Source organism: Macrotis lagotis, chromosome 8 (assembly GCF_037893015.1).
Source record: "Macrotis lagotis isolate mMagLag1 chromosome 8, bilby.v1.9.chrom.fasta, whole genome shotgun sequence".
NCBI lineage: Eukaryota > Metazoa > Chordata > Mammalia > Peramelemorphia > Peramelidae > Macrotis > Macrotis lagotis.
In genome coordinates, this window is record NC_133665.1 from 58,306,786 (window position 1) to 58,334,352 (window position 27,567).

General features: G+C 39.4%; 1 protein-coding gene across 4 annotated transcripts in view; it reads left to right on the forward strand.

Moving 5' to 3' along the window:
• Window positions 1-2,161: 2,161 nt before the first annotated feature.
• TELO2 (telomere maintenance 2) overlaps window positions 2,162-27,567 on the forward strand; it is a 36,080-nt gene continuing 10,674 nt past the window's right edge. For 3 of the 4 annotated variants that reach the window (XM_074197167.1, XM_074197170.1, XM_074197171.1), the window contains exons 1-14: window positions 2,609-2,797; window positions 4,293-4,644; window positions 10,317-10,594; window positions 13,775-13,843; window positions 16,485-16,632; window positions 18,071-18,173; window positions 20,448-20,516; window positions 20,950-21,091; window positions 21,281-21,417; window positions 22,729-22,808; window positions 23,261-23,350; window positions 23,603-23,691; window positions 24,311-24,402; window positions 24,971-25,087. In XM_074197167.1, the coding sequence (XP_074053268.1) occupies window positions 4,310-4,644; window positions 10,317-10,594; window positions 13,775-13,843; window positions 16,485-16,632; window positions 18,071-18,173; window positions 20,448-20,516; window positions 20,950-21,091; window positions 21,281-21,417; window positions 22,729-22,808; window positions 23,261-23,350; window positions 23,603-23,691; window positions 24,311-24,402; window positions 24,971-25,087 (1,749 nt within the window). In that variant the 5' untranslated portion in view covers window positions 2,609-2,797; window positions 4,293-4,309. Of the gene's footprint in view, window positions 2,467-2,608; window positions 2,798-4,292; window positions 4,645-10,316; window positions 10,595-13,774; window positions 13,844-16,484; window positions 16,633-18,070; window positions 18,174-20,447; window positions 20,517-20,949; window positions 21,092-21,280; window positions 21,418-22,728; window positions 22,809-23,260; window positions 23,351-23,602; window positions 23,692-24,310; window positions 24,403-24,970; window positions 25,088-27,567 lie in introns of those variants that run through there. The other variant, XM_074197168.1, reaches the window with a different exon arrangement.

Genomic DNA, 27,567 nt, shown 5'->3' on the forward strand with positions numbered 1-27,567 from the left:
TTGGACAGTTGCTACAGATTGGTAATGAATTAAAATCAGATGTAAGGAGAAAATGAGGGAAAACATCATTTGGGAAGTTACACAATTCTTTCAGTGACTCCAAACTTTTGCTGCTGCAAAAGCACATTTCTTTACCAATACTCTCCCTGTAGTGCTATACGATTATGTGGAATGCTATACCAGTCTTGGAAGGATGGAAATTACAAGTAATTCAAAAGGTAGTGAAAGAATGAGGGAGCCAAGGTAGTAACTAATGATGCCTTGAGCTTGAGAAGTAGCATAAAGGTCATCAAGGACATATTAGAAAAGGAGGTGATCATGTAATGTGAATGGAAGACAATAGATGGTTTATTAAATGAACTAGAAGAAAACCTCCATTAAATTGAGCAGAGCCTTTATGAAATACCTCCTCCCAAAGCTACCAACATAAATTACATAGGATGGGAAAACAACGAGGTTATGTTCTTCTTGCAGATTCACTTAATTACCTATGGATTTTATCTATTGTATTGACTTATAAAAACTAATACAAGTGAGCATTAAAATGCTTCAGTCTAGTTATCTTTGGCAACTTATTTTTTCTTTTTATTTCAATGGATAACTCTTTGGGACCACACTTTTGGATTAACAGATGACATATAAAAAGGGATCAAAAAACAGATCCAACTTTTCTGGAGAACAATTTGGAATAATGTTCAAAGGGCAGTAAAAATGTGCATACCTTTTGATACAGCATGACACTGGGTCTATATCCTGAAAAGATCATGAAAAAGGGGAAAAACCTCATATATACAAAAACATTCGTAGCAGTTCTATTTGTAGTGGCTGAGAATTGGAAATTGAGGGGATGCCCATCAACTGGGGAATGGCTTAAAAAACTTCGGTATACATATACATCTGTGATGGAACACTATTGTTCTATTAGAAATCATGAGGGATGGGGCGGCTAGGTGGTGTAGTGAATAAAGCATCGGCCTTGGAGTCAGGAGTACCTGGGTTCAAATCCGGTCTCAGACACTTAATAATTACCTAACTGTGTGGCCTTGGGCAAGCCACTTAACCCCATTTGCCTTGCAAAAACCTAAAAAAAAATACAAAAAAAAAAGAAGAAATCATGAGGGATGGGATTTCAGAAAAGCCTGTTAAGACTTGCATGAATTGATGCTGAGTAAGATGAGTGGAGCCAAAACATGGGGTGATGATGATCAACCTTGATGGATTTGCTCATCTCATCAGTGCAACAACCAGGGACAATTTTAGGAGAGTTGTGATGGAGAATATCATCTGTATCCAGAGAAGGAATTGTGGAATTTAAATTTAGACCAAAGTTTGTTATCTTCAATTTTTAAAAGTTATCTTCCGTATTAAGTAATTTTGCTATCTCTGATGTTTTCTTTCTTCCTTTTGGATCTGATTCCTCTCTCATATCGTATTCAATTTTAATTTATGCTTATCATGGAAGCAAAATGTAAAGCCTTTATCAGATTGCCTTCTGCTGGAGGGAGAAAAAATTGTAAAACTCAAAACCTTGCAAAAAAATATTGGTTAGGGGTGGCTAGGTGGCATAGTGGATAAAGCACCGGTCCTGGAGTCAGGAGTACCTGGGTTCAAATCCGATCTCAGACACTTAATAATTACTTAGCTGTGTGGCCTTGGGCAAGCCACTTAACCCCATTTGCCTTGCAAAAACCTTAAAAAAAAAAAGATTGGTTAGATAGGTTGCTGGGTGGCACAGTGGATAGAGCACCAGCCCTGGAGGCAGCAGGACATGAGTTCAAATTCGACCTCAGACACTTAATAATTACCTAGCTGTGTGGCCTTGGGCAAGTCACTTGACCCCATTGCCTTGCAAAAAAACAAACAGAAAGACTGGTAGAAACTACCATTGTATGTGACTGAAAAACCAAATATTTACATAATTTAAAAAAGGATCAAAAAATAAAACGTATAAGGGGACACCAATCCCTCCTTTGAGCCTTCTCTCCCCAATAGCTAGAATCGTGATTGAAACCAACATGGTTGCGAGGAACTACCCGTCCCAGCCTCCTCTAGTGAGCCCGTGTTCTCGTCCGTGTTCTCGCGAAAGTTCGGGTAAGGTGTGTACCCATCCGCTGATTCGTCACAGAGAGAACAAAGCAATGAAGAGGGCGGAAGACTTCTGAGTTTGCTATCCATCCCTTCAGTATTTTTCCCCTTAGATTTTATATTTGTATTTTGTTTCTGAGATTCCGTTCAGTATTGAAGAATTAAAAGGAATCGGAGGCGGTTGTATACCCAAGGGGGCGGAGCCAACTTGCATGGCGTCGAATCGGAGATGAGGATGGATGAAGGCCTAGTGGCCACCGGGGCTCGCTGTTGAGTGCAGAGGATTAGTGTGGGGATATCTGGGGACTCGCCGGTTGGCACAATCTGGGGTGAAGCGGGGCAGCGGACCAGCCGCGAAGCTTAGCACTTAACGGGGCAATGGTGAGTATTTACACTTCCGGGATTGTGGTTCCGCTATGAGGCGGGCCTCGGCGAGTGATTGGCTGGCCCTAGCCCAAGGCCGGGCAGTCCGCTGTGACTGATTGGCTGGTGTCGGCCAAGCCCCGCCCTCCCCCGCCTCGCTTTTCCCCTTCCCGGCGGGAGTTGGAGGGTTCCTCCCGCCCCACCACCCCACTAGTGTCCCAGAAAAGCGTCCACGTGCCTGGGACCCCCCGGATGGAGTTTGGATAAGCCTTTTAGTTGGGACGAGGCGGCTTTCCAGGGGGAAGGACAGGAGGGGCCCAATCTTGTCTCGATTCACCGTGCAGCTTAGGTAGGTTCATTCTTCAGGGCCTCCGTTGCCTTTAAAAAAAATAGAACCACCACTAGGTAAGGGGCTTAATGAGTCCCACTGGGAAAAACAAACAAACCAGAAAAAGCGCCTAATCCCAGAAAAGGCGCCAAATCCCACGCCTGAGGCCCCACGGGTGGTAAATAGGGCTCAACACAGATCATCCCCCACATCCACCGCCCTTTCTGCCACACCCCGGCAGGATGGGCCAGGTTCCTAGAAGTCAACCAAGACTGTTGCCTCCTTTTACAGAAAAAGAAACTGAGGTCCAGAGAAGGCCTAAGTCACCCAGTCAGCCGATGACAGTGTTGGGCCGTGTGTTCTTCAGGGCCCAAACTATTCCCCTTAGAAGTTAAGGCAATCAGTAACATTTCTCTCATGTGCTTTCATGGCATCACCTCCCTAATGTCATCTTCAAGAACAAAGGACAACCATCGTCATCATCAAAACATTTATTAATTGCCGCCTTTGTTTTTTAAGTTGCCTGGCCCAGTGCTGGGGTCTAGGGTTTGTTGTTAAGAAGCAAAGTAGTGAAAAGAGATTATTGCAAACAGCAAGTTTCAGATAAGTGCCACAGCTCCCTGATATTTGTGTCTAACTTAAAGGAAAGAATTCTTAAAGTGTCACTGACTCATTTCAACTCAAGTCTTTATTGAGCTCTGTTAGTAGTGGTAATAGAGGGAGGAATACAAGATTCCCGTGTTCAAGGAGCTGTTTAAAATCAAGGGCAAGCTAGCTACCTCTTAGTGCTGCTTGTAATGGGGAGTCCTACATAGAATGAGAATTTGGACTGGGGATCTCTGAGGTCCATTTTAGCTCTGGATGCCATGATTTAGTGGAACTTGTAGGGGGAAAGAATCTTTAATACAAAAAAAGCTGCAAATCAATTTTTGGAGAAGTAGGAAGACTCAGTTGAGGGCTCACTGATACTTCATATAGGAAAGAAGTATATAAAGGAACAGGGTAATGTAGAGACCACTAGGTGGTTTGTTTGGGAAAACAGCCTTCTGCACTTAGTTATGAAGTGGTTTCTTAATGATGATGACTTTGGTAGAATGGCAAGGGAAAGAAACTAGACTGGAAAGCGTCAAGAATAGAGGTAGATAGGACAGCTAGGTAGTGCGGTGGATTGAGCACCAGCCCTGGAGTCAGGAGTACTTGAGTTCAAATCGGGCCTCAGACTCTTAATAATTACCTGGCTGTGTGGCCCTGGGCAACCCACTTAACCCCATTTCCTAGCAAAAAAAAAAAAAAAGAATAGAGGTAGATGAGAGGGACAGTAGAGACTTGATCTAAGTGATGTGCTCACATTGCTTATATGTGAAGGAGAGAAGGAGGAAGCTACTAAGAGACTATTAATCAACAGATAATAGTTCTAGATGATATTTATTCCTAATCATTTTTTCTTTATGACTGGAACTGATTCCTAATGTAGAATTCTTGGATTTTCAATCTTTTTTTCCCTTTGTTGTTTTAGCTCTGATACCAAACACAATGGATCCTGAACTCTCTGAGGTCAGATGCATTGCCCGAGAAGCGCTACACACTCTTTCATCTTCCAAGGATGGGGTCCAAATCTCTGAGGCCCTGAGGTCTGTGAAACTCTATTTGAATCAAGTGAAAAACACTGTTGTACCCAGAGAGAGGGATGAATTTTCCAAAATCTACTTTTCCACTTTCCTTCGAGCGCTTGTCAACAAATTGAGCCCTGATTGGCTAGAACTGCTACCTGATGGCCAATTAGAGGAACTGTGGGATAGTTTTTTTCTAGAAGGTCCAGCTGACCAAGCCTTTCTGGTCTTGATGGAATCCATCATTGTTACTGCTGGGTAAGTATGTTTAGTTGGATTTTGTATTTTGAAAAATTTTTTTTGGTTGGTTTAAGCAATGCTATACCTAGTGTAAAACAAGAAGGGTTATCAGCTTACTGATCCTAATTCTATGAATAATTAGCCATCTTGCCTTCTCCTATTAATAAACATCTAGTGATTATGAAATTGGGCAATTTCTGGCTTATCCTCTTTCAAACATTTACATGCATTATAGATATATGAAGTGGGGTCAGTATTAGAATAGGTTGGGTAAACAAGAAGGACTAATTTTAAAAATATTCTTTATCCCATTTCTCTTTTCCTCCTCCCACCCCCCCCATATTGAAGAAGAGGGAGGGTGTCTATCATTTTGCTTATAGGGAAGAATCCATTATTTCTCTGTAAGGAATTGGGTATTCAATTTCATCATTAGTTATTAGGAGAATTATTAATAACAGTTTACATTTATTTATTTATTTGTACCTAGATCTTCCGAGTTCAAGTCTAGAACTTTATTTTTTTCTCAATTACAAGTCAAGACAATTTTTAGCAATTGTTTTTCTTCCTTTGTTTTTTTGTTTTGTTTTTGTCAAGGCAATAGGGTTAAGTGACTTGCCCAAGGTCACACAGCTAGGTAATTAAGTGTCTGAGGTCGGATTTGAACTCAGTTCCTCCTGACTACCCAGCTTCCCCTTTTTTTTTTAGAATTCATTTTTATGAGATTTTGTGTTTGAAATTTTCTTTCCTCTCTTCCCTTTCCTTTCTTCTTAAATGGTAGGCAATTTGATATGGGTTATACATGTGCTATCATGTAAAACATATCCATGGTAGTCACATAACAAAAAAAACACAAAAAAGAATAAAGTGAAAAAATTATACATTGATCTGCATTCAGAGTCCTTTAGTTCTTTATCTGAATGTGGATAATATTTTCCTTTGTGAATCCCTTGTGGATTCCTTGTGATGCTGTGAAGAACCAAATCATTCATAGTTGATCATCACATAGTGTTGCTTATACTGTGTACCACATCTTCCTGCTTCTACTAATTTCACTTTGTATTAGTTTGTACAGGAATCTTGTATTCCTCCATCTATTACCACTACTAACAATTCAAAAAAGACTTTAGTTGAAATGAGTCAGTGACATACTTTTTTAGGTTTTTCTGAAATCTCTTTTATCTTATCTAATTACTCAATGGTATTCCACTATATTCCTATCCCATAGCTTGTTCAGTCATTCCCCAATGATGGTGATTCCCTCAGTTTCCAATATTTTTCCATCATGATAAAGGCTGATAAAAATATTTTTGCACACAAATATTTTTCCCTTTTTTATGATCTCTTTGGGATACAGACCTAGTAGTGGTATTGCAGGATCAAAGGGTATGCATAGTTTTATTGCCTTTGGGACATGTCCAAAGACATGCCCCAGAAAGGTTGGATCAGTTCACAGCTCCACCCACCAAGCCTCAGTGTCTCAATTTTTTCACTTCCTTGCCAACATTTATCATTTTCTTTTTTTTTTTGTCATATTAGCAAAATGATAGGTGTGAGGTGATACCTCAGAATTGTTTTATTTGCATTTCTTTTATCAAGTAATTTAGAGCACTTCTTCATATGTCTATAGATATTTTGGATTTCTTCATCTGAAAACTACCTTATCATATCCTATGACCATTTATCAATTAGTGAATGGCTTATATTCTTATAAATTTCACTCAATTATTTACATATATATATATATATATATATATATATATATATATATATATGTATTTGAGAAATGAGGTCTTTATCAGAGATACTTGCTGTAAGTATTGTTTCCCAGCTGTCAGCTTTCCTTCTTATCTTGATTGTATTGGTTTTGTTTGTGCAAAAACTTTTTAACTTAATATAATCAAAATTATTTATTTTACATTTCATAATGTTCTCTTTTACTTGTTTGGTCATGAATTCTTCCCTTCTCCATAGATATGACAGATTTTGGTCTTCTAATTTGCTTATGGTGTCACCTTAATAACTAAATGAGGGGGCGGCTAGGTGGCGCATTGGATAAAGCACTGGCCCTGGAGTCAGGAGTCCAGGCTCAGACACTTAATAATTACCTAGCTGTGTGGCCTTGGGCAAGCCACTTAACCCCATTTGCCTTACAAAAACCTAAAAAAAAAAAAACTAAATGAAATACCAGTTTTGACCTGCTCCTTAATATGGTGCAAGATGTTGGTCTATATTTAGTTTGTACCTTATTGTTTTCCAGTTATCCCAGCAGTTTTTGTCAGATAGTGATCTTATTCCAAAGTCGAGATCTTTGAGTTTATCAAACATGAGGTTACTATCTTGTGTACCTAATCTGTTCCACTGCTCCATTACTTTATTTCTTAGCCAGTACCAGATTGTTTTTTGTTTTTTAGGTTTTTGCAAGGCAAATGGGGTTAAGTGGCTTGCCCAAGACCACTACCGCCCCCTAATACCAGATAGTTTTGATGACTGTGGTTTTATAATATAGTTTGAGATCTGGTATTGCTAGACTACTTCCTTTGTGTAGTTTTTTTCCCTTCATTAATTTCCTTGATATTATTAACCTTTTTTTCTTACAGATGAATTTTATTGTTATTTTTTTCTGGTTTTATAAATAATTTAAAAAAAATTTTTTTTAGGTTCTAGCAAGGCAAATGGGGTTATAAGTGGCTTGCCCAAGGTCACACAGCTAGGTAATTATTAAGTGTCTGAGACCAGATTTGGACCCAGATACTCCCGACTCCAGGGCCCATGCTGTATCCACTATGCCACCTACCACCCCTTAAAATAATTTTTTTGATTACTTGATTGGTATGGCACTAAATAAGTAAATTAAGGTAAAATTGTCATTTTTATTATATTGACTTGTCCTGTCTGAGCAATTGATATTTTCCTAACTGTTTTGTAATTATGTTCATATAGTTCTTGTGTTTGCCTTGGCAGCTACACTCCAAGTATATTGTTTACAGATATTTTAAATGACATTTCTTTTTTTTTTAGGTTTTTTTTTTTTTGCAAGGCAAATGGGGTTAAGTGGCTTTCCCAAGGCCGCACACCTAGGTAATTATTAAGTGTCTGAGACTGGATTTGAACTCAGGTACTCCTGACTCCAGGGCCAGTGCTTTATCCACTGGGCCACCTAGCCGCCCCAGGGAGGGATTTCTCAATTTGACAACTCCTTCCACCAAAGAGCACCAGCAACTCATCTATAATTTTTTATTCCTAGAGATTCTTGGAGATTATATTCTTAAAATTATCTAATATGGAGTCCAGATGTCACTTCATTTAATTTCTACCCATTGCTTCTGGTTCTGTCCTCTAGGGTCAGGCAGACCCATTGAAAACTCAGTAATTTGAAGACATGTCCCCCGCTCCAAGTCTCCTGTTCTCAACTGCTCCCTGCCCAGTTTCTTCAATATTATTGTGACAGAGTTGTAAGATTCCTTGGCATTCGGGTTGCCCTCTTTTAGATGTGATCCAACTCATTGCCCCTTTTAATATGTGGCACCCAGAACTGGTCACAGTACTCTGACTATGCTGGGACTGTCATTGGCATTGACTTGGACACTGTTGCTTCTGTTAATGGAGCCCAAGATTTCATTAGCCTTTTCTGGGCTGTTACATATAGAGTTGACTCTTTTGAGCAATCAGTAAAATGACCTGTTATAAAAGACTGCTTGTCCCAGTTCAGTCATCTATCCTTGAATTCAGAATTGTATTTCTTTTTTTCCCCCCACAATTGATATTTTATTTTATTTTTCCAATTACATATTATGAAAGTTTTTCAGTATTCATATTTATGTTATATAATTTCCTTCCACCCACCCCTCCCATCCTGCTCCTGTCAACAGTGAACAATTAGGTGAACATTGTACATACACATTTGTGTTTAACATGTTTGCAGATTAGTCATTTCTATATGAGGAGTTAGGACTTAAGTGAAAAGAAAGAAAATCATGAGAGAAATTTTTAAAAAATGAACATGGTATTCATTCATTCATTCAGACTCTGTAGATTTTTCTTTGTTTTGTTTTGTTTTCTTCCTCTGATTGTGGATAGCATTGTCCATAATGGGTCTCCCAGATTGTCATAGGTCTCTGAACTGCTGAGAGGAGTTGAATCTATCATAGTTGATCAACTCACAATGTTGTTGTTAATGTGTACAATGTTTTCTCAGTTATGCTCCCTTTGCTCAGCATCAGTCCTGTAATTATTTCCATACTTCTCTAGAGTCTGATCATTCATGATTTCTTATAGAACAATAGTACTCCTTAACATTCATATACCATAACATGTTCAGTCATTCCCCTATTGATGGGCATCTCCTCAATTCTGGATTATATTTCTAAAGCAATACTGTCCTATAAAAGAAGACATGCCTAGAAATTTCCACATTTCTAGTTGTTTGGTGTTTATAGTGGACAGCTATTTTGGAAGGTAGTATGACTTAACACATTGAGAACTAGCCTCAAACAACTTGGACTCAAGTCCTCCCTCTGGCATCCTGGCTCTGTGTCTCTAGGCAAGTCCCTTAGCATCTCAATATACTAGGCACATCTTAAGATTGTGTATGTTGCCCTCTCAGACTGGCCAATATGACCAGAAAGGACAATGATCAATGTTGGAAGGGATGCGGGAAATCTGGGACACTAATACATTGTTGATGGAGCTGTGAACTCATCCAACCTTTCTGGAGAGCAATTTGGAATTGTGCCCAAAGGGCAACAAAAACCTTTGATCCAGCAATAACACTACTGGGTCTATATCCTGAAGAGATGATGAAAAAAGGTAAAAACATCACTTGCACAAAAATATGTATAGCAGCCCTGTTTGTAGTGGCAAAGAATTGGAAATTAAGTGAATGTCCTTCAATTGGAGAATGACTTAACAAACTGTGGTTTATGTATGTCATGGAACACTATTATTCTATTAGGAACCAGGAGGAATGGGAATTCAGGGAAGCCTGGAAGTATTTGCATGAACTGATGCTGAGTGAGATGAGCAGAACCAGAAAAACAATGTACATCCTAACAGCAACATGGGGATGATGATCAACCTTGATGGACTTGCTCATTCCATCAGTGCAACAACCAGGGACAATTTTGGGGTATCTGTAGTGGTGAATACCATCTGTATCCAGAGAAAGAATTATAGACTTTGAACTAAGATCAAAGACTATTACCTTCAAATTAGGGAAAAAAAAACCCGTTATGTTATTATGTAATTTTTACTATCTCATACTTTATTTTTCTTCCTTAAGGATATGATTTCTCTGTCATCACATTCAGCTGAGATCAATGTATAACATAGAACCAATGTAAAGACTAACAGAATGCCTTCTGTGGGGGTGGGGGGGGAGGGAAGCAAGAATGGGGGGAAAATTGTAAAACTCAAAATAAATAAAATCTTTCTAAAAAAAAGATGGCATGTTGCAGAACAGTTGAAGATCCACATTGGGAGTTTCGTCATCTGAGGACTCTTCACTGATGAAATCTTAAGTCCATCCCAAGGAATAATAACAAAAAGATTCTTTTTTTCTAGAGAAGTTCAAAATTCTCAGGATTGTGTGGTAACTTATAACTCATGCCTATTGGATTCAGAGATGTCTTAACCAGTAGTCATCATCTGTCTCCTTATTGTGACCTTACTTTCAATTTTCCTTTTGATTACAGTCCAAGCTATCGTCTGATGAAAATGGCCCAGGTGCTCACCAGATTCCTGAAGATGGGCAGACTGGCAGAGCTGATGTGGGAGATGTGTCAGCAAGAGGTGCCCCGGGGCTCAACCCTTCTACAGGAGACTCTCCTCAACAAAGTTGTGTGTGTACCTGACCACCTGAGTAACCAAATGAAGGAACAAAACCCATCCCTATTCTTTCCACAGAACTACTTCCCAATTCTTGGGGAAGAGATGATCCGGGTGCTCCAAAGGATCTCTGACTCTCTCAGAGGTGAGCTCAGCCATTGCATAGCCCTCTTCCTAAACATGCCTCAACTCTTCAAAAGGCAGCTAGGCTTTGTTTAGCCATATCCAGATTTACTTTTGTTATTCAGTCATTTTAGTTACATCCAGTCCATTATAACCTCATTATGTATCTTGGCAAGGATACTGGAATGGTTTACTCTTTTCTTCTCCAGTTCATTATACAGAAGAGAAAACCAAGACAAATGTTAGGTTCATGTAGCTAATAAGTGTCTGAGACCTGTTTTAAATACAAGAAGATGAGTCTTCCTGATTCAGGCCTGACACTATCCATTAGGCCACCTAGCTACCTTATTGATTCCCAGATTTATAAGGGAACCCTTCTCTTTCCCAGCCTCCATTCTTCAGGGCAGAGATAATGAACATCACAAGTATGAGTTGCTTACACTTTGACCTCTGGATCACATGAATTCCATCTTTAGTAGTGAGTAGTTGATGGATTCATTAGGTCAGGAGAGAGCCATCTCAATTCTTCCTTACCTTTAACTGAAAAGCTAAAATTGTTCCAGGTAGAGTAGTATTCTTTCATTTCTCTTTTCTGTGGTCAGCTTCCATGAATCTTCATTTACTATTCCAGATTTATTCTTAAGAATATTATCTAATATGCCTTTGGTAATGAACATTATTTATGAATATTTATTGAGTGAATTGTATAAAGTCATAGGTGTTGAGCTGGAAAGAGCCCAGAAGGTCATCTAATCAACTCCCTCCTTTTATTGTTGAAGAAGCTCAGGGGAAAAGAGGCTGTGATTTGCCCTATGTCACATAGGTGAGAGATTGGATTTGAACCCAGGGCTTCTGACTGCAAGGCCAGTATCATACAGCATGGTAACAGTGCAATGGTAAAGTAGACTGTGCAAAATATGGGGTCTTCTGAGCTTTTAAATCTAAGCATAGAAAAGTTCACCTTCCTGGTTATGCATTCAAGGGAGTATCAGAATCAGTTCCAGAGAAATTTTCATAGTTGTAGAACCAGACACCCCCTCCCCCCCAGTCATAAATTTGTCTAGTCAAGACTTCTTGATTAACATGGATCCTTTTCTTGTGAATGATAGGTTCTACAGGAGAAACTATGTATGAGATTTGCCAAGTGTGAGGCTGCCTCTTTGTGAATCTTTGGTGTCCTGCTTTAACTGGTGTTATCTTGCCTGTGCTTGTCTTCTCTCAAAAGAATGTAATCTGCAGGAGGTCAGGGAATGTTTCATTTTTGTCAGTGTCTCCTTGTGGTCAGTGTCCAGCTTGTTGATTGATTGTAATCCTTGAACTTGTCACTGTCTTTTTCTACCTTAGAGGCAGCTAGGTGATAAAATGGAGAGCAGTAGACTTTGATTCAGGAAGGTTTAAGAGCAAATGTGGCCTCAGACTCTTTTTTTTTTTTTTTAAAGATTTTATTTATTTTGAGTTTTACAATCCCCCCCCCCCCCACAGAAGGCAATTTGCCAGTTTTTACATTGTTTCCATGGTATATATTGATCCAAATTGAATGTGATGAGAGAGAAATCATATCCTTAAGGAAGAAACATAAAGTAAAAGAGATAGTAAGATCAGACAATAAGATATCAGGGTTTTTTTCCCTAAATTAAAGGTAATAGTCCTTGGTCTTTGTTAAAACTCCACAGTTGTTTCTCAGGATACAGATGGTATTCTCCATTGCAGACAGTTCCAAATTGTCCCTGATTGTTGCACTGATGGAATGAGAGAGTCCATCAAGGTTGATCATCACCTCCATGTTGCTGTTAGGGTGTACAGTGTTTTTCTGGTTCTGCTCATCTCACTCAGCATCAGTTCATGCAAATCCCTCCAGGCTTCCCTGAATTCTCATCCCTCCTGGTTTCTAATAGAACAATAGTGTTCCATGACATACATATATCGCAGTTTGTTAAGCCATTTCTCAACTGAAGGACATTTACTTGATTTCCAATTCTTTGCCACCACAAACAGGGCTCCTATGAATATTTTTGTACAAGTGATGTTTTTACCCTTTTTCATCATCTCTTCAGGATATAGGCCTAGTAGTGGTATTGCTGGATCAAAGGGTATGCACATTTTTGTTCCCCTTTGGGCATAATTCCAGACTGCTCTCCAGAAAGGTTGGATGAGTTCACAGCTCCACCAACAATTTATTAGTATCCCAGATTTCTCACAATCCCTCCAACAATGATCATTGTCCTTTCTGGTCATATTGGCCAGTCTGAGAGGTGTGAGGTGGTATCTCAGAGAAGCTTTAATTTGCATTTCTCTAATAAGTAATGATTTAGAGCAATTTTTCATATGACTATGGATTGCTTTGATCTTCTCATCTGTAAATAGCATTTGCAATATACCTTTTGACCATTTGTCAGTTGGGGAATGGCTTGTTTGTTTTTTTTTTTTAATTTGACTCAGTTTTCTGTATATTTTAGAAATGAGTCCTTTGTCCGAAATACTAGTTGTAAAGATTGTTTCCCAGTTTACTACATTTCTTTTGATCTTTGGCCTTAGACTCTTACTAGAGGTGTGACTCTGGTCAAGTCACTTAACCCTATTCACTTCAGTTTCCTCATCTGTAAAGTGGGAATGATAACAGTAGCACCTGTTTCCCAGGTTGTTGTGAAGATAAATTGAAATGTTCTTTGTAAAGTGCTTTGTAAACCTTAAAGCAAATAGAACTGCCATCACTAGTAACAACAGCAGTAGCATTGTGGAGCTGTAGCATTCCCTTGCCTTGCTATAACTAATTAAATATTGACACTGGAGAGAATACCTATGTAGTTGAAAGCATATTGATGTGTTTTTAAATGAAGATTCTAGAAGTAGACAAGGAAAGCTTGATGAATGTGGCAGGGCTTTTCTTTAAAGGCTATTTTTTCAACTTCTGCACACACACACACACACACACACACACACCCCTCCCATGCATGTTTAGGGGGTATATCCCTTGAGACCATAAGTGCTCTGAAGACAGGAAAATAGCCAAATGTGTGATCTGTACTCCCAACTTGGTAATTTATTTAGGGCTGTTTCTTGGGTTCAAAGTAAGCACTGAGGAAATATTTATTGAGTAAATGAAGACCAAATTCCTGGGTCAGTAGGAGAGTTTAGTGGGGACAGGGAGGCTAGTAAGTATGATTATTTCTGTAAATTTTATGGATTTTTTTCCCCTCTCTAGGAGGCTCCGATTGTTCTATCTCCTTTTTATCTCAAATACTAGCAAAAGTCTGCATTCATGGGAGACAAAGTAAGTACCTTGTAGTCTTGATGACAGAAACTAATCACCATAGTAACTACAATTCATGAAGCACATATATATCTGTCTAACCCTTATGTGAGGGGCATTATAGGATCTCAGAATTTGAAAGCTGGGCATCCATCTAGTCCAAAACATACACTAGAGAAATCCTTGCAATAACAGCCAACAACTGGTCATTAATCAGCCTCTGCAGTTCCGAAATGATTTTGCTAAGCTGTGATGGCCAGTACTGAATTCAGTGCTCCAGGTGAGATCTGAGGAGGGCAGAGTTCTATGGGGCCATCAGCTCTGTACAAGAGTTTGGTTTTTTTGGTTGCCAAAATCACACTACTGACTCAACTTGAGCTCACAGCTCCCTAAAATCTCTAGGTCTTTTTCAGAGCAACTTCTTTCTGTCTCCACCTCTTCCATCTTGTGCTTCTGGTGTTGATTTTTTTTTACCTGTGTTGGACATTATATTTATCATTGTTGAATTTTGTGATATTAGGTTCAGCCCAGTCCTTACCCATTCAGTGAATAAAGTAGGTAAGAAAGGAATGAAGCAAAAAAATGACCATTTTTTAATCTAGTAAAAAAATGCCAGTCTGGGAGGGGAAGACCCTCAGGGTTTCTGGTCAAAATGGAAATAATTGCGATTTACTTTCACTCTCCTGATTTACATATCCTGATCCTGATCCTCATTCTTCCAGGAAGAGGAATTGGGACAAGTGTTTGGTTTGGAGATTTTTTAAATTTTACTCAGTTTCTTCCATGTTTTTCCATATTTCTTTCCTTCAGATTTAACCTCTGACCTATTTCACTAGTCTAAACTTTTAATTAAATTTTCTTTTTCATATCTCTTTCAAATATTTTTCCCCCTCAGTCATTTTTCATGGAAGCCAGAACCCATTTATTTATACATTATATCACTTTTTATAGATGTTGTATCATTTATTACTATTGATTGGGTTTGTATTTATTAAGTTTTACATGAAAATGTAAAGTCCAGAGATTTGAAACTATTTGCTTGAAACCATATAGCAGATCAGTGGTAGAGCCAAGATGAAAACTAATAACTAAATTATTTCCATGGGATACCAGTTCATTCTTCCCTTTGGCAGCCACATTGCCACTCTGAGAAGCCTCTGTCTGGGGCCTTCTTCTTACTTGGGACATCTATTTTAGGAAGAATACTAACCCTACTTTACCTCCCTCAGACTTGGACTGTCTCCAAAGAGACAGTCCTCCCCCTCTTCCTCCTCCTCCTCCTCCTCTTCCTCCCCCTCTTCATCTGTTGCATTGCTCATGATTTCCATTTTCCCCTTTATTTGTTGTCTTCCTTCATTAGAGTGCCAGCTTCTTAAGGGTTGGTACACCCTCTGGTTTGCTGTTTGCATCTCCAGTGTTAACACAGTTCTTGGCCCCTAGTAAATGCTTTATCTTTCTGTCTATATCTTTCTATCTATTCATCTATCCACTCTTCCATTTAGAATTTTCTTAGACTGTAAACTCAAGATGAATCAGCAATATGATATGGCATCTAAAAAAGCCATTCAGGTCTGGTTGAATTAGGCATAGCATCCAAACTACAGGGGAGATAATTCTACTGTCCTCTATATGACCTGAACATACCCCTTAGCCCTGGTCAAACCACTTTTGGAAAGGCATATCCTCAGTTCCACCTACCACATTTTATGAAGGATATTGGTGAGCTTATCCAGAGGAATGTGACCAGAATGGCTGGAGGTCTCCAATTTGCTCCATACAAGAATTGACGAAAGGAGCTAGAAATATTCAGCCTAGACAAGAGAAGACCCAAGGAGGACCTGTAAGTTGTCTTCAGGTCTTTGGAGGGCTGCTATGGGAATGGGCTAGACTTGTTCTGCTTTGTCCCAGGGGTCAAAATTGAGATCATCAGAACTGGATGTTTCAGAGAATCAGGTTTGTTTTTGTTGTAAGGGAAAACTTCCCTTATAGTTAAAGCTCTCCAGAAGTCTTTTGGGCTGACCCTGAAGGCAAGGATTCTCCTCACACAAGTTGCAGTTAGTTTCCAGTGATGGACTGCTCTCATCTTTCCTTATGGCCAAAGTCACTGGAGATCTTCAAGTGTGGATAAGATGACCAGTTGGTGTAGAGGAGATCCTTGGTCATAGAGCCATAGGGTCATTAACTTAGAACCTAGAGGGCTCTCTGAGGCCAATTTGTTCAGCTCCTTCATTTTATAGCTGAGCACACAGACACTGTGAAATTCAATGCCTGGCTCAGGATTATATAGGTGGTTAATATCAATGAATAGGATTAGAGCACTGGGCTCTCTGGTCTGGACTCAAGTGCCCTATTCATTATGCCTCGGGGTCTCTTTCAGATTGGGTTTGGATTAAAATGGCTTCCAAGGCCCCTAATATTTTTGTGATTCAAATCATCCTTTATGTTATCAATATGTGGACCAAGTTAGTGAAGGATTGAAGAGGAAGAGTCTCTTAGCAACTTGCTCTTAGAAGTAGTTGCTTTGGAATATTTACAGTCTTTGTCTCTGGGAAGACTTTATTTTTCTGCCTTAATTCAATTTTATATACATTAGATGAACCTTCCTCAGGAGTCTGGCTAAGGAAGACATCAGGTCTTGTCATTGTGTCTGTTTTTCCTTCAGAAGAGATTCTGAAAGTGTTGGTGCCCCGCTTAACAGAGCTCATCCAGGCTGATGGCATCTGGCAGAGGCTTAGTTGGCGCCTTATGGAAAGTGTGCCAGACCGGGGGATGGAAGCTGTAGTGTCTGGACTTATTCAAGAAGCTCCAGGGTAAGAGATCAAGAAAATCCACACCAATCCAACATCTCCTGGAATCATTTTTGTTGAAGATCATTGTCCCAGACCCTTCACATGATGATAATGATGCCATTGGGAAACTCTGCTGATGTTGGATGCTGCATTAATTATTCTTCCTGTATCCCTGCTATCATTTTTCAAAATTAGAGAGTCATGGAAAAGAACTTTGACACACTTGGCTAATGTATTAATTATATCTCCTTTTGCTTCTTTAGAGTCTACCTCACATCTGATTTTAATGGGATTCACTGGAGTGACAGCCTTAATTTTTCTTATTGCTCTCTCCTTTTTGTAAATACTTGTTTTTAAATGATCTGTTTGCTTTAACAAAGATGCTGCCTCTGTCACCACCTGTGTGACTTTGGGGAAGTTGTTTAACCTCTCTCTGCCTTCATTTCCTCATCTGTAAAATGAAGGAGTTGGTCTGTTACATATTTGTGAGCTGTGCTGCCAGAACCAGATTAAAATGTAATTGGGAGGGGGCAGCTAGGTGGCGCAGTGGATTAGAGTGCTGGCCTTGGAAGCAGGAGTACCTGAGTTCAAATCTGGACTCAGACACTTAGTAATTACCTAGCTGTGTGGCCTTGGGCAAGCCACTTAACCCTATTGCCTTGCAAAAACTGAAAAAAAAAAATGTAATTGGGAAATACTCAACCAAATAAACAAAAATGGGGGAAGCTAGGTGGTGTAGTGAATAGAGCACTGACCCTGGAGTCAGGAGGACATGAGTTCAAATCCAGACTCAGACATTAATAATTGCCTAGCTGTGTGACCTTGCGCAAGTTACTCAATCCTATTGCCTTGCAAAAACAACCAACCAAAAACCAAAAGCAAACCCTCCAAACTTCCAAAAAACCCAAAACTAACAAAAAATTTAGATTATATTCACAAGTGATTTTCTTAGTATGTGTATGGTCTGCTGGAATCTTTGTGTGTTTTCAGTGGCTCTTGTTTCCATTTGAATTGGATATGCCTAGGCTAGATATATGGTCTCTGAGAACCCTCCTTGCTCTTGAGATTTTTATGGTGAATCAACATTATCTTTTTTGGATCCTTGTCCTTGTGCCTCATGATTTTTTCAGGACCCAGGCAGCTGTTGCACTCTAACACAAGCCTTTGCTGACAAAGGCATTAGTATTAGCACAGAGGTTTATCCGAGCTCTCCTGAACACCTGAGGCAGAACACAGGTGGGAAGACTAGGCATTCCATGATGGACTTGAGTGTACTACTTTTTGACAGAGGGATTTCTGTGATGTGGCCAGAACCCCAAGTGAATCCCTCCCTTGATAAGTCCCCTATGCATCACTTTGGACCTGATTTATTTCTTTGTAACTAGAATAGTCAATAGTTATGAGTTTGTATGGAGCAGTTTCTTTTGGACATGTTAACCTACTCTTCTGTCTCTTTCAGGGCCAGAGTTCTGTCTCAGTTACTGGGGAACTTGGTGTTGAAGAACAAGAAAGCACAGTTTGTGGTGACTCGGAAATTCCTGTTGTTGCAGTACAGATATTCAGTGAGATTACTCATTGGACCTTTGGCCAGTGGGAATGAGCTCTAGGGCCCTTGACAAGGGAACTTCTCAGTAATTCAGTAGAGGGTGAACCATTTGAGTGGTCTTTGTCTTGTATATTTTTTATTGTCCTTGTTAAAAAGCTCATATTTTGTGTGATTTGTATATTCTGCTGCAAGAGATAGTCCAGCATAGAAAATAGAAGATAGACCTTGGAGTCAGAAAGATTTGGGTCAAGTGCTGTTTCTGACTCATAATAGCTTTATGAGCCCAGACAAATCACTTGTTTCCATGGGCTTGTAGCTGGCTTCCTGACATTACAATTTATTAACAAGTAGCTAATCTGGTAAGGAGTAGGGGTTGGGGTGGGGGTGGGATTAGTTTGCACACTGGAAGTCCCTTGTATTGATGAGATCCCTGGTTTGGATTTTATTTCATAGTTAAATCTAAGCTTTAAAATGCACAAATCAACAAAATACTTTAATTAATTGGTGAGGTTATCCATGTGACCTATTGTTACAGGTCCTAATACACTAATGTTCTCTTATCTTGTACAGTTCTTTCATAGAATCTCTTCCATAGAGGTTCTAATCAACTTGCTCAAGACCTGCCTTCTTCTACCTCTTTTTCCCCCCTTGTATTTCATAGGCATATTTTGTTATTCTGAGATCTTACCATATAACTGATCTACTTTTTTTCTAGTCATTTATTTCCTTGACTTGTAGGTTCTTGCTTGTAGGTTCTCATAGGATACATATTGTAGCCTACTTTCTCACCTACTTTTCCACTTCTCTCCCTTGATCTTTTTTTTTGCAGGGTTTTGAGTTTTACATTTTTCTCCCTCCCTTCCTTCTCTATCCCCTCCTCCTGACAAAAGCAATTCAAAATAAGCCATACATGTATAATCATGCTAAACATAGATCCATATTGTAGGAGGACAATCAAATCAAAATGGAGAACAAACAATAGAGGAAAAAAAATATAAAAGACAACTTTTAAAAATTGAAGATAATAAATTTTAGTCTGCATTTAAACTCCGCAAATCTTTCTCTGAATATAGTGTTTTCCATCACAAGTCTAAGAATTGTCATTGATTAATATCTGCTGAATTGAGCAAATTCATTATAATCGACTATCACCCAACGTTACTATTAGTGTGTTTAATGTTCTTCTGGTTCTGCTTACTTCACTGAGCATCAGTAGTGTTCCATCACATTCATATACCACAATTTGTTCAGCCATTCCCCAATTAATGGGTATCCCCTCATTTTTACAAAAAGATATTTTTGTACATGTGATTTTTTTTTAACTGTTTTTCATGATGTCTTTGGGATACAGACCCAGTAGTGGTATTGCTGGATCAGAAGGTATGCACAGTTTTATTGCTTTTTTGTTTCCCTTGATCTTTTAAGTCACTCTCAAAAATTACCATGAAAAATATAGCCACTAAAATGGCCATTTGCCTAGGAAAAATTTTTCTGGAGATATCTTACAATATTGGGAGAGGTGGATGGCATGGAATGATGGAATGTGGATTACGAAGAGGACCAAAGACCAAAAAGTTTCAGGACAACCATTCTTAGGTGTCCAAAGTGTGCCAAAGACTTTATAAACCATTTAGAACATACATATTGTTCCTCTCTGGTCACAAATTTTAATTCCACAGTGGATTGATCTGCTGTAGAAGGAAAAGTCTAGGTTTGATGCTGAAGGGTATGATAAAATTTTATGTGCAAGTCTCCCTGATTTGGGCCTAACTCACATATTCAATTTGGATGTTTCCTCCAATGACACGAAGTCATCTATGCCTATCCATCCTGTGAGCCTCTTGTCCATAGATGACCTCTCCAGTGAGCTAAGGACTTTTCTCACTTTATTTTGATGTTCATATCAGTTGTACATAGACAAGACATGAAATAAATGTGAAGAGAAATATAGAATCTTCTGTTCCTCCTCTGGGGAGAGAGGACCATGAGGATTAGACAGTTTGTTTTAGGGTAATTGATAATCCAAGAGTAGATGGAGGGGCCTGTTTTCATTTATTCAGGAAGTGATTTACCAAAAGAATCACTGGCAGACTTGAGACTAGATTCCTGTATTTTTGATGTTTCATCTATTGCCTTAAATAATTATTTTTAGGTAGATATAAGTATGATTTGCACTTGATTTTATGGGCCTGCATATGTGAGCAGTTAGCCTTTAAGGCTCTGTAGACATAGGTGAGACTTGAGTCCTAGAATTTTTTGATAGAAAGGACCCATGTGTCTTTTGTTGCAGACTGAAGTGCTGCAGAACCTTCTGGGGTACCTGGCTTTGGACAGCCATCGGCGCACCCTCCTCTTCCAGGTAAATGTTAACTTTCAATTCTTTTTGGGCATTTGGCAGGTAGCTCTTTAAGAGACATGTGGCCTATGACCCACAGGGACAACTAATTCTTCTGAGGAAAAATCATTTGTCTGAGAGCAGTCAAGTCTACTTCAGCAAAAGCCCAGAGGGAAGAGGAAAACAGTATGTTCTCATCTTCCCTTTGGAACACAGCTGATACTTCTGTCCAGCTGCTAGCTAGCTTATCAACTGCTGTCCTTAATATTTATTCTCTTATATTTCCATTGAACTAAACTAAGAATGTTATTTCTTTCCAGTCTGATATTCTTAGTGTCTGTGTCTTTGCCTGTCTGTGTGGCCGTGTCTTTGTGTCTTGAGACTGTATCCTGTAAAAGGAACAATAGAATACTTGGGTAAGAGTGATTACACCTGACCTGTTGCCTGTATGGACCAGGTACTGAAGGACCTTTTAGAGACTTGGGGCAGCAGCAGCGCTATCAAACACTCTCCAGTAGAGCAGCAGCTTTTTGTCAGCAAAGCCATCCTGATCTGCTTGTCCCACCTGAAGGACTCAGAGATAGAGTACATGAGGGAAGGTGAGGAAGAGGGCTGGATATAGTCTTCACCTAGTATATGATTGATAGTGGGGGGTGGGTGGGGCAGGAAATTCTAGCTGACCTGAAAAAAAGGGATAACTGACTTGTTTTGTCTATGGCATCAGGACTAGGAAGTATAGAATCCAGTTCCTTAATTTCTCCTTTTATTCTTTCTTGCTTTCATTTCAGAGCTGTTGACCACCATGATGGGAGGTGTGCAGTGCCATATTCAGAGTAGTCTACCCCAAGTCCGACAGCTGGGAATGATTGTAGCAGAGACTGTTAGTTCCCGAATACATTCAGAGGGGCCCCACCTGAAATTCCAGGTGAGGGGGTGAGGGTAGTCCCTTCATTCTTAGTGTTTTTTATTGAAACATAATGTGATTCTTCATTTTATTGTGCACTCCATCCCAGATATAATAATAATAATAATAATGCTGCCTTACATTTCTATGCTCTTTTTCAAAGTATTTTACGTTTCTTCTCTTAGTTTATGCTCATTACAACTCTTTGAGGGATGCAGAACAGACATTATTTTTTCCAAGTGACATGAGGTTGCTGAAGGTTAAAGAGGAGAATGATTTGTCCCAAAGTTACCCTTCTATTTAGTGTCTGCCAAGAACCTAGTTCTCTTAACTCCCAAGTTTTGCTTTCTTCTGCTTATCATAATCTTTCCTAGAATTACTTCTCTGGATATTTTTTCTCTCAGCATAGAGGGAACAATATCATTGTCAGGGGGTCATTGAGTGCCCATAGATTTTTTTTTCTATTCATGGCTTGTTATGCTTTAGGTCAGTCAGTGGAGAATAGATGAGAAGCAAGGAACAAAACTACCTGATTCCACTCATGTAAAGTGGCTAGAAGGTGAGGCTCTTGAACATGAGGTTGGATCTGGATTCTTCATCAGAACTTCTGAGACTCCAGGTCTTATTTAGTCAACATCATCAAGGGACCTTTCCTTAGCTGAAGTATTTAGTGGCCTTCAAACCAGGCCTTATTCCATGGTTTCATGGTATCATATTGTAATCAGTAGGTTCAGCATCATGAAATGGGGTTACAAATGAGACCAAATTATAATGAGGTCTCTTCCTAAAGGTTAAATAGATCTAAGGGAAAGAACTACCCTGTACTTCGTTCTGATTTCACTTACTCTCTGAATAGTTCACCACCAAGAAGATTGTACTTATTTTTGTTGAATGAAATCATCTAAACCCAGTCCAGGCAGCTTAGTGGCACAGTGGACAGATTACTGGACCTGGAGTCAGGAATACTTGAGTTCAAATCCAGCCTCAGACATGGACTAGGTATATGACCCTGAGCAAGTCACTTTACCTCTGCCACAATTTTCTTATCTGTAAAATGAGGACAGGGGGCAGCTAGGTGGCGCAGTGGATAAAGCACCAGTCTTGGAGTCAGGAATACCTGGGTTCAAATTCGACCTCAGACACTTAATAATTACCTAGCCGTGTGGCCTTGGGCAAGCCACTTAACCCCATTTGCCTTGCAAAAACCTAAAAAAAAAAATGAGGACAAAGGAAATGATGTTTATAAAGCACTATGTAAATATTAGCTGCTTAATATTATTATTATTATCATTATCATTATCTTCATCATCATCATCATCATTATTATTATAGTATGAAGAAAATAAATTGGCCAAAGAATTGTTGTCCTTGGTGAATTTGAAGCCTGCTGATGCCAGCCCTCCAGCTTCTAGGTAATTCATCTCCATGTCCCTTCTTTTGTTCCTTGTTCCTTGTCCCTTTTTTTGTTCCTTGTTCCTTGTTCCAGTTAAAACGTAATCCTGTTTGTTTTAGAAGGTATTCTATCTTTGAGATAGTGTTTCTAGGATGGTCACTGAATAAGAGAGTGTGTGGAATAAATAGGGGGAAGTCAGATCCTTTCTCTCTCTCTCTCTTTTTTTTTGCAAGGCAATGGGGTTAAGTGGCTTGCCCAAGGCCATACGGCTAGGTAATTAAGTGTCTGAGGCCAGAATTGAACTCAGGTACTTCGGACTCCAGGGCCAGTGCTCTATCCACCGTGCCACCTAGCCGTCCCAGATCCTTTCTCTTAATGAATTTAGATCCTTACCTCAGAGGAAGAGGGACCTGTACTGGACCTACAACTGATCTGCCTTTCTTGTTTTCATTGTCCATTTGGATTCACAAGTTCTCCTGTCATGCCAGCACCTGTTGTACACCCAGAGGACAAAATACATCAAGAAGAAAAAGACAAGAGGTCTGACTCAGACCTGGACAGGTGAGTATCCACATTATTGTTCAGGTATAGATGGTGGGATGGATAGACCCACCTTGGTGACAGGGTAGGCCCTGCAGATGGCCCTGTGAGAGTCATATATTGAGGAAAAGAGCAGAGGACCATGGTATATGATGATGAAAGCAGTGCTGTGAGTGTGTCCCCATAGGCATATAGTGCTCCTTGCCTTTCTCCATTGAATGTTGATGGGGACTTTCAGAGTACTTGATTTTTCCCTTGATTTTTCTTTACCAGTGATGATGAATTTGTCCCATATGACATGTCAAGGGACAAAGAGCTGAAGAACACCAAGGCTCCAGTGTACATTCGGGATTGCTTGGAAGGTTGGAGATTTCTCTGGGGTCACTTGTTCATCAGAGATAAGTGTCCAGTCTGTGGCAACTGTTCCCCCTTTAATTCTCTCCTCTACCTTTTTCCCTGATGCTGCCTTTGACAGTGAGAGGACGTGTTTAGAGTTGACAGAGTATCCTATATTGATTTAGTTATAGGTCTCTCTTTCTCTAATGACCAGACAGAGCTCCTTATGTATAAGGTTTGTTTTCTCTGTCCTCTCTGTCCGTACCCTACTCACTCCAGTTTTCTTCTTCTTCTTGCCTACTCAGTTCTATGTTTCTAGCATGTGGGCCTTATAAAAGACTTATTTCCTTTTTCTCTTCCTTAGTATCTTGTGAAAGTACTGCTTTCCTGTATTGTGTTCTGAGTACTAAGCCTTAGTGTTCAAATGATGAGGATTTAGTAAATTTATCCATTTCTAGGGCCTTCCCTGGTTGGGGGAACTGCTTTGTGCCATTGAGCAGTGAGAACCTTCCTTTGCTTAGGTGGGACATGTTCCTGGAGGTAAAGAAGGAAGCCAGTTCCCACAGCTTGTCTTTACACACTCTGATGGGTCCACTTGGGGCTGAGATAGCATCTCTCAAGGGTTGGTGTTTTGGTTTCATGCAGCCCTGACGACCTCAGAGGACATGGAGCGTTGGGAAGTGACACTACAGGTTCTAGAGAGTTTGATCAAAAGGAACCCAGCTGCAACCAAAGAGGTGATGATAACCCTCCCACTAGAGAAGGTCCATTCATATTTCACAGTGTGGATGATATATTGACAGTGAGGAAGGTACAAACCAGAAATTTTGAAGCACTGCTTGGATTTCAGCATGGTGATATGAAGAGGGTAAAATGATCAGTCTCTTATATTAGCTTGTAGGATGGAACTATGGATATGGCTTCTATTTCTGCCATATTCAGTTTTAGGTTCTTTGCCATGAACTCCTCAATGCTTTCCCTTCATCAGTCCCTTGAAGAATAGAACATAGAAGCAGCACAAGAGCAGCATGGTTGGGGGGAGCCAGGAGAGCTTCGCCTTTGACCTCTTTGAAGGGCAGGGAAGGAAAGTTGCTAGAATCCAGGCTCCAATCTTTTACCATTTTGGGGGGGGGGGGGTCAAGCCTAAACAATAGCATACCTAGGTATCTAGAATTTAGACTTTAAGTAGCCTCTAGATTTGTGGCCAGTGCTTAGCTTGGGTTCATTAGCCCAAGAGTCAGAAGAGAAAGGGATCTCCTAGAGTAGACAGCTAGAAATTCTAATAGGTTCATGTGCTTTGAGCAGGTGAGTACAGAATTAGCCAAGGTGTTGCTCCATCTGGAGGAGAAGACCTGTATGGAGGGATTTGAGATGTTACGTCAGAGAGCCCTGGTGGCTGTCACTATCACAGACCCGATACAGGTAAGTTCCTCATTAGATGTATCTCCTTAGACTTTTGATAGTGAACACAATACAGGAAAGTATAGAGGCATATGGTAAAGGGTTGTTTGTTTTTAAAAATGTATTTATTTTGGCATAGTCAATTCTTTTTTTATTAAACATTTTATTTTGAGTTTTACGATTTTTCCCCTAATCTTTACTTCCCTCCCCCCACCCCCCACAGAAAGCAATTTGTCAGTCTTTACATTTTTTCCATGTTGTACTTTGATCCAAATTGAATGTGATGAGAGATAAATCATATCCTCAAGGAAGAAACATAAAGTATAAGAGATAACAAGATCAGACAATAAGATATATTTTTTTCCTAAATTAAAGGAAATAGTCCTTGGACTTTGTTCAAACTCCATGGTTCTTTATCTGGATACAGATGGTATTCTCCATCGCAGAAAGCCCCAAATTGTCCCTGATTGTTGCACTGATGGAATGAGCGAGTCCATCAGGGTTGATCATTGCCCCCATGTTACTGTTAGGGTGTACAATGTTTTTCTGGTTCTGCTTATCTCACTTAGTATCAGTTCATGCAAATCCCTCCAGGCTTCCCTGAATTCCCATCCCTCCTGATTTCTAATAGAACAATAGTGTTCCATGACATACATATACCACAGTTTGCTAAGCCATTCCCCAATTGAAGGACATTTATTTGATATCCAATTCTCTGCCACCACAAACAGGGCTATGAATATTTTTGTACAAGTGATGTTTTTACCCTTTTTCATCATCTCTTCAGGGTATAGACCCAGTATTGCTAGATCAAAGGGTATGCACATTTTTGTTGCCCTTTGGGTGTAGTTCCAAATTTTTCTCCAGAAAGGCTGGATGAGTTCACAGCTCTACCAACAATGTAATAGTGTCCCAGATTTCCCACAACCCTTCCAGCAATGATCATTATCCTTTCTGGACATACTGGCCAGTCTGAGAGGTGTGAGGTGGTACCTCAGAGAAGCTTTAATTTGCATTTCTCTAATAAGTAATGATTTAGAGCAATTTTTCATATGACTATGGATCGCTTTGATCTTATCTGTAAATTGCCTTTGGCATAGCCAATTCTTGAAGAAATCCTTTTCATCATCTTTGTGATGACTTTTTGATGATCCCTTTTTCTGAAGGTTTTCAATCCATACCTTTAAGGAGACATTTGATAATGTTCTAGGAATAGAACTCAATTGGCCTGTAGTTTTCAGATTCCATTTTCTTCCTTTTAAAAAAATCTGGAATAGTAGTTTCTAATTGGTGGTTTCTGAATCATCTAAAGGAGGCATGATATATTCTTAAGAACTATTTCTGGGCTGCTAGGTGGCACAGTGGATAGAGCACCAGCCCTGGAGTCAGGAGTACCTGAGTTCAAATTTGGCCTCAGACACTTAATAATTACCTAGCTGTGTGGCCTTGGGCAAGCCACTTAACCCCATTGCCTTGCAAAAACCTTAAAAAAAAAAGCTATTTCTTTCTCTTTTTTAAATAAAATTTTTTATTAATATCATTATAAAACTGTGACCATAATTTTCTCAACTATCCTTTTTCCATGCTATTACTGAGAGCCATTTCATATAACAGTTTTTAAAGACAAAAAGAAAAGGTACAGCTGGATAGAGTACCAGCCTGAATCAGGAGGACCTGAGTTCAAATCCGACCTCAGACATTTAATAATAATTATCTAGTTGTGTGACCTTGGGCAAGTCACTTAACCCTATTGACTTGTGAAAACCAAAAAAAAGACAAAAAGGAAGAAAAAAAACAGGAAGATATTAGTATAACTTATTAGTACATCAAAAAACATCTGAAAATATGTGCAGTATAGCATACTCCTGTACCTTCCTTCTACCTCTTCAAGGGGTCAGGGTGAGGTAGACTTGACTATATCCTCTCATATATATTCTTTGAGCAGTGCTTGTTCATTGTAATTCTGCAATATTTAGTTTTGATTTTTTTGTGAGTATTCTTTCCATTTACATTGTTGTAGTCATTGTGTATATTGTCTTCTTAGCTTTGCTTATTTTGCTATGCGTCAGTTCATGTTGATCTTTACACGCTTCTCTGTATTTATCACACACACATCATTTCTTACAAAACAGTAGTGTTTCATACATTCATGTACCAGTTTGTTTAGCCATTCCCCATTTGATGGGCATCTTCTTTGTTTCCATTTCTTTCCTGTCACAGAAAGGAGTGTTATAGATATTTTGGCATAGTTGGGAATTTTCTGCTTATCAGTTGGTATCCTTGCAGTATAAAAGCTGGTAGTAGAATCTCTGAATCAAGGGTATGGCCATCTTAGTCACTACATTTGCAAAATTCCAAGTTATTTTCCATAATGATTGAAGTGATTCATAGTTCTACCAACAATGCATTAGTTTGCTTATCTACTCTTCATGTCCTTGAGGTGAAACCTCAGGGTTGTTTTGATTAGCATTTTTCTTATTAGTTATTCTTTCATAGCATTG